The sequence below is a fragment of the Carassius gibelio genome, chromosome A5 (assembly GCF_023724105.1).
Source record: "Carassius gibelio isolate Cgi1373 ecotype wild population from Czech Republic chromosome A5, carGib1.2-hapl.c, whole genome shotgun sequence".
Lineage (NCBI taxonomy): Eukaryota > Metazoa > Chordata > Actinopteri > Cypriniformes > Cyprinidae > Carassius > Carassius gibelio.
The window spans coordinates 13472545-13479653 of record NC_068375.1 but is presented as its reverse complement, the minus strand read 5'-3'; the positions used below and the strand labels follow the sequence as shown (position 1 = coordinate 13479653).

Here is a 7109-nt window from a genome sequence, read left to right as displayed (position 1 = left end):
ATTACGAAAGAATTTTTCAATATTTGTGATTACATATTTATTTTCTGAACTCTTAACAGTCGATATGAATTCTGATCTGCATGTTTCTAGTTCCTTGTAAAATAATGATTTTCTTCTGCAAATTTTTTATTAGGGGGCTAAGACTACACTACAACAAATATTTGATATACTCTAAATAAAACAAAGATTATTTGAGTATGCTTAAGAAAATACTTTTTGTCAGGTTTAGTTTAATGTGGATAATTGTTTCCAATAGTATTTTTCCCCCATTTTTATCCAGCCGACTATCCTACAGTAGCTACCATTACAAGAACTATAACTATTGGTACTATATTTAGAGGGATAGTTCATGCAAAGATTAAAATTCTTTCATCATTTACATCCTGATATTTTGAAAAAGGTGGGTAGCCAAACAGTTTCTGGTCCCCTTTGACTTCCGTAGTATATACAGTCAAAGTTGAAAAGGCAGTACATGTAGGATTGGGGGTAATGGTAATCAGCCACTGAAAATCCCATATTTACTGATCACTAATCTGATTACTAATGCATTTCAATATGACAGTAAACTTTTCAAATAAAATGTTAAAAATCATAAAACTTTCAGGTCCAAATTGCACCATTTTTTGAAATGGCAAATACATTCTTGTGCATATAGTGGTGAACTGAAAAGTGCTTATGTACGCACTTGTTACAAATAATACACACTACAAAGTGTCTCTTTGTTAATATTTAATCACTGATTCTTGGGAATCATTACAGCAAGTGGTGAGTTTCCCAAAGGATAAAGGCATTTTTATGGAATCCAGCTGCAATCTAAAGAAATTTCAACTGCAAAACTTGGGGCCAGCCCTATCATTTTCCCTAGTCCTTTTTTAAAAGAAATGTTTTCTTGGTTCTAATGGCAATCACATCAGTATTATGTTGCTTAATGAACAAACATGACCTAATTGCACAGTATTTCATCCACATGGTTTTTTCAAAGGGGAGTAAATTCCGGAATACCATTGAGCAGACACTGATTTATGGGATTGCAGTTATGTTTTGTACTGCATCTGTTTTAAGATCAGATTTGTTACTAGAGAGATCTGGATGGACAGAGAAATCGGATCATAGTACAAATGTTAAACAGTCTTTTTTGATCTCCCAAGGGGGGGTACTACAGGTGATCCTTTCTTTTTATCAAAATAAACTGACTTGCATATGACAAAAAAATGTAATATGCTATTTATTTATTTTACTTTTTTTACTTTATTAAATCAAATGTGGGCATGTTAATTAACATGCTATTCACACGTTTCTAAAGAAAATCTAAATCTAACAATATCATAGCGGTAAAACATTTGCCATATGATCAAAATGTCATTTCAATGAAAAATAATTCATAGAGTCTCAAAACTGTTCGATTCATATCACTTGTGCGTGTAATACCTCCTCTCAAGCCCATCAAGAAAAGATTCTCCAATTCTCACCTCCAACTGATTCAAAAGAATGAAATCACTCAGCAAAGGATTCAAAACAAGTATCAAAAGCTGTGGATTCAATGTTCATTTGAACTGAACTACAGGTTGGAAGTTGCCATTGTATGCTAATATTTTATAATAGTACCAAAGTATGCACTAATATGGACTGGAACTGCAATACTGGTTTTTGAAGCTTCACGGTGCATCTTAACTTGCAAATTCTGTTGACCATGGTTCCTGAATACTGTATAATTCATACTTTAAAATTCATGTCTCAAAAAAAATCAAAGAAAAAGAAATCAACACAGATATGAGCAGGTGTAGAATAACGGAGCCTGTCTGTTTTATTTACTTGTTTGCTACAGTATCTAGTGACCAGTGACCAGCCAAAGACCTTCACAGCTTTTGCTGGGAGTCTTTGAACATACCATTTTTAAAAAGCATAAATGGCTAATAAATTAAACCGTATAAATCGAGGCCCAAATGTTTTCTAAACTCCAAACGGTCACAGTCGACTGAGAGTATAACAGGGTACTGGTTTATCCGAGCATTCGAGTATCCTGACCAACATTCTTGCGTCTGTTAAGTCAGACATCAGTGTCCATCTCGGAGGTAGTCTACCGGGTCGGTGCGTCAGTTTGTCCGTGCTGTACCACTGACCTTCAAAACCACTTCTATTATGTCTTTTTATAGCATGTCAGATCATCTTAGATACTCTCCGATTTGTGGTTTTTGTTTGTGCCTCTAAAAAAGTCAGGTTTTGGTGTTAACTGTAAACAGATGTCCAGTGAAGCATTAGTCCAAACGTCTAGGCATCAAATTGGCTTCATCTTTTCCAATGCACCTCCTGAGAACCGTTTTAGCCCTCATCAGTGTTCTTCCTAGACAGAGAAACGGAGTTTAGGATGATATAGAAATATCAGGATTCTGAACTCTTTCTGAACAAAGATCTTTTAACCTCTCGTGTGAACGAAGTGTCTTCTTGATGGATTCCATTTGCAGAATTTGCACTAGCATGAGCCTGTGAGCACAAAGAAAGAGGAAAAGACAGAACCTTTGAATATTTGTTACACCGTTAGACTGTGTTGGTATACAAAACAGTGTCCACTGGAGAAATTGTCTGCTGTTGACCTGGTTCTTGTCCGGACGGGTGCGCATGGCCTGCACTAGCTGGTCCACATGTTGGTTGTGTTCTAGAGCGTTCCTCAGGGCATCTTCTGTGCTCAGCAGCCTTTGACGCAGACGGGTCACCTCTGTGTCTGAAGCAGACGGGTCCATCATCGAGTATCGACGGTGGTCTGGAGAGGACCTCTCCCGACCCTGAAATAAGGATAGAAATAGGGAATGTTCTCTCAAATGCAGTTTAAACGTGTCAACAATGGCATGAATTGTTTGTTATAAAACGGAAGCAACAGCAAGTTTCTGCTCATGTATCTCACCAGCAGCAAAAGTTTCTCTCGGAGGGTTTTGATGTCATCCTGTAATTTCTGCTCCTTCATCCTCCACTCGGCGCGGTGGACTTCACGGCTAATTTCCCAATCCACTCCCGCTGAGTGACGCGGAGATTCCAGCAATAACACCCGAAGTTCATTCAGACTCCTGATACGCATTCACACACACACACACACAGAAAATGACAATGTATTTGCATAAAACTAAATAATAATATGAAAAAAAAAATTCTAAACAGAATTTTAGGGCAACATTCTTCGGTACTGTAGCGCCTGTTTGACCCAGTCAAATTTTAAAAAGTACATAATCAAATGTGCTTCTGTACATCGTTCTCAAGGCAAAGTCGTTTAAAACGGATAGTCCACCCAAAAACAGAAATCTTGTCATCATTTACTCACACTCATATCTTTCCAAAGCTGTACCCATAAATTTAAATCTTGTCATTTACCCACCCTCAAGTCTTTCCAAAGATGTATGAGTTTCTTTCCTCCGTGGAACACAAAAGAGGAATTTTGAAGAATATTGATAACCGAATGGTTCTGATTCCAGCTGACATCCATAGTATTTGTTGGTACTAATATGGAAGTGAATATGAAGTGAACCAAAAATGTTTGATTACCAACATTATTCAAAATATCTTCTTTTGTGTTTCACAGAGTTAAGAAACTCATACAGCTTTGGTAAGACTTGAGGGGGAGTAAATGAAAAGATTTTCATTTTCGGGTGGACTGTTCCTTTAAGAGCCCAAACCCCTGACAGGGGTTGAATTGACTGAAAAGGCTAAAATGAAGTTTTGGCCACAGTTTCAATCAGTGTAATTGTCTTCATTAACTGAAATAGCTCTGGACTGGATTACAATCATCTTTATCCTTGTGTACTGGGAAGCAATACGATCCAGATGATGGTTTCTCATGATAGAGTCTGGGATCCTAATTTCAAATACACACTATATTGTATAGTGTAGAAGTTAGATGATCTAAGAATTTCTAGAAATGTGCTTCAAAAATTGAGACAATAATTTCCATGTGGCTCAGACGGTTAAATGGTTAAAAGCTCACTCACACCTGTAATAAATCACAAAGTGTCCTCTCCTTCTCCATGTTAAGCTCTTTACCTCTCTTTCTTCAGAAGCTCCTGGCTAATAACCACCAGCTGGCCTGATGCATCATGGGATTTCTTGGTCATGGACTCCAGCTCTGCCTCCAAGCGTGTCTTTTCCATAACGAGTCCATCTGCCGTCTTCTCTCCCAAACGAACCTTTTCCTCCAAGGCTACACATGCATTTATTGTAAGGAGAACAAAATATCACTAGCATCATACTATGTTATGAGATATATATATATATATAAAGCTCTTAGATGTTTTACAAAAAACATAACAAGAATGGCATAAATGTTGCACCTTAAATGTGATACTTACCAGTTATTTGGGTCTTCAGGGAATCTACTTGGGTTGTTAGAGTGGATACTTCTTTTTCCCTTTTTGTGAGTTTCTCCAGGGTTTCTAATAGAACGTTTGAAGTTATAAACACAGGGTTAGAGAACAACTTTCTCAATTTGAAATGTCTGAAAACTACTGAATAATTACTTTTAAAATTTTGATTAAAAAAAGAATACCAGAATGATCTAGCATACCACTGTCAACTAATTTACATACACTACAGTGCAAAAGTCTGTATCATTAAAATTAAATATATATACTGTATATACCGTATTTTCCGGACTATAAGTCACACTTTTTTTCATAGTTTGGCTTAGTTATAATCAGGTGCGACTTATCAAAATGAATTTGACATGAACCAAGAGGGCGCTGTATGCTGCTCAGTGCTCCTGTAGTCTACACTGAAGACACACAGCGCCCTCTCGCGGCTGGAGACGGTAATGTTTTCTCTTGGTTCTTGGTTCTAAATAAATGCAACTTATAGTCCAGTGTGACTTATATATATTTTGCCTCATCATGACTTATTTTTGGGCTGATGCGACTTATAGTCTGAAAAATACGCTATTTATTTATTCAGCAACAATACATTGAAGCAGTCAAAAGTGACAGTAAAGACATTTTAATATTATTAAAGATTTATTTTTTCAAGTAAATTAGGTTCTTTTGGACATCAAAGAATCCTGAAAAAACAACAGATCACGCTCTCCCAAAAATATGAATCTGCATTTAACTGAACTGTTTTCAACTGTGACGATAATAGAAAATGTTTCTGATGATTTCTGAAAGATCATGTGACACTGAAGACTGGAGTAATGGCTGCTGAAGACTCAGCTTCGTCACCACAGGAATAAATGACATTTTAAATTACACTGAGACAGAAAACAGTCATTTTGACTTTGTAATAATATTTCACAATATTACTGTCTTACTGTACTTTTTTGGTCAAATAAATTCAGCCTTGATGGGCATAAGAGGCAGGTTTCAAAAACAAAAAAAAATCTGAATAGTTACAGAAGTAAACATTCGTTTTTCGTCGTCAGTATTTGTACACATACCTTCCATATTCTGCTTTAGTTTAATCTTCTCTTCCGAGTTTTCATTGTTTTTGATCATCTGGATGGGCAGAAAACATTATATTTAGGTGAACTTAAAAAAAAACAACAACACGTTTCCTGAATTTTTTATGAACCCCAGTCAACAATCCTAAAGGTTTAAGAATGTGTGTTCAAATTAGGAGCTAATGCCATATGATTTCAATGGGGTCACATATTGATAATCTAGGTATCAAATTAAATCCTTTTAGGATTTCAGTTAATCCAGTAGGATCCTTTAGAAGTGGTTCCAGATATATACAAACAAATTGTAATTTTAGCCCTGTATCCACTGGAGTAAAAGAAAATCAGCACATTTTCAAAGAGCAGAATCATTGAAATAAATAGGGTTTTGTCGCAGAGGTCACTGACGTTAACATCCTGGGTGGTGTGGTCCGCCTCTACAGCTTGGAGTCGGTTCTCATTGACTCTCAGCTTCTCCTGCAGAGAGAGGATCTCTGCTCGGCTCTGAGCTTCAGCCTTCTGCAGGGCCTCATAATCTACCATCTTCTTCTCAGCCAGCTCTAGCTGCTCTTTGAGAAGATGGGTGGCCCTTTCCTGCTCTTCACGGGACTTATCCAACTCGCTGATCCTCAGCTCCGCCTTCTGAAGCTTCGCCGAGATCTCTTTGAGCTCCAGAGACTCCTGGTTGCTCTTGGCTTCCAGCTGGATCTTCCAGTTCTCCTCACTCTCCTCTTGCTGGTCCCGCAGTTCCTGAAGTCTGGCACGTAGATCTTCACGCTCTTTGGCCATCACGGCAACATCAATCTCATGTTTGGCCTTCAGGTTCTCTAATTCCAATTGCTGTTCCATCTTTAAGCTCTCCAGAGCTGCTCTCATCTCAGGTGTGGTTCCTTCACCCTCTGCTCCACTGGTCTCACTGGCTCCACGATCTCCTGATAGCGAGGCTTTTAGTTCCACTAGAGCCCGTTGATGGTCTCCGACCAAAGCGTCAAGTTTGGCTTTCCAGCTGTCCATCATCTCCATGTTTTCACGAGTGGCTTGCTGAAGTCTTTGCTTCAGGTCGGAGATCTCTTGGCTCTGACGTTCTGTGGTGGCTTTAAGACGTTCGACTTCTTTCTGGCTGCTGCTCAAAGATGCTTCGTACCTCTCGCGCAGCTGGCTGCTCTCTTCACGGCGTTCACGACCTGCAGAAAGAAGCTGTTCTCGCAAAACCAGAGTCTCTGAGCTTATGCCTGGTCCGCTGTCTCCAGCGTCTGCGCCCGGACCGGAGGAGCCTCTCTGAAGCCGAGCCTGGAGCTCCTCGACCTCAGCCTTGTGCAATGCCAATTCCTCTTCTAGCTGCATAACACGACTCTTCTCCTCAACTGTAGTTTGCTAGAGGACAGAAAAAGGTTTAGAAGGATCTTTTATATGCCAAAAACCTCCAATCACTCAGCTCAGGGGCAACTCTCAAAGGATTTAGTCATTTGACTTCTATGTTAGGATTTAATTAGAGATTAAAAATAAAGCACATTTTGAGGGTGTTTGTCATTGTATCAAATGGAAAAAGCTCATTAAATGACAAAAGTGATGAAAACAACAATACAAACGACTAAACTAGGGATGCACTATAAACACTGGGAACCTTAACGGTTACGGCCAATGCTGAGTAAATCTGTAGGGGTCCTAAAACAATTGAGAAATTACCATTTTAGGACCATAC

At 38.5% G+C, this 7109-nt stretch overlaps 1 protein-coding gene across 4 annotated transcripts in view; it reads right to left on the bottom strand.

Moving 5' to 3' along the window:
• Positions 1–714: 714 nt before the first annotated feature.
• Positions 715–7109, bottom strand: part of LOC127995455 (CAP-Gly domain-containing linker protein 2) — a 35284-nt gene continuing 28889 nt past the window's right edge. For all 4 annotated transcript variants that reach the window (XM_052591874.1, XM_052591876.1, XM_052591875.1 and 1 more), the window contains 8 exons: positions 5816–6781; positions 5408–5465; positions 4332–4415; positions 4027–4183; positions 2900–3059; positions 2592–2780; positions 2419–2481; positions 715–2341 (listed from right to left, as the gene is read on the bottom strand). In XM_052591874.1, the coding sequence (XP_052447834.1) occupies positions 2330–2341; positions 2419–2481; positions 2592–2780; positions 2900–3059; positions 4027–4183; positions 4332–4415; positions 5408–5465; positions 5816–6781 (1689 nt within the window). In that variant the 3' untranslated portion in view covers positions 715–2329. The remainder of the gene's footprint in view (positions 2342–2418; positions 2482–2591; positions 2781–2899; positions 3060–4026; positions 4184–4331; positions 4416–5407; positions 5466–5815; positions 6782–7109) is intronic.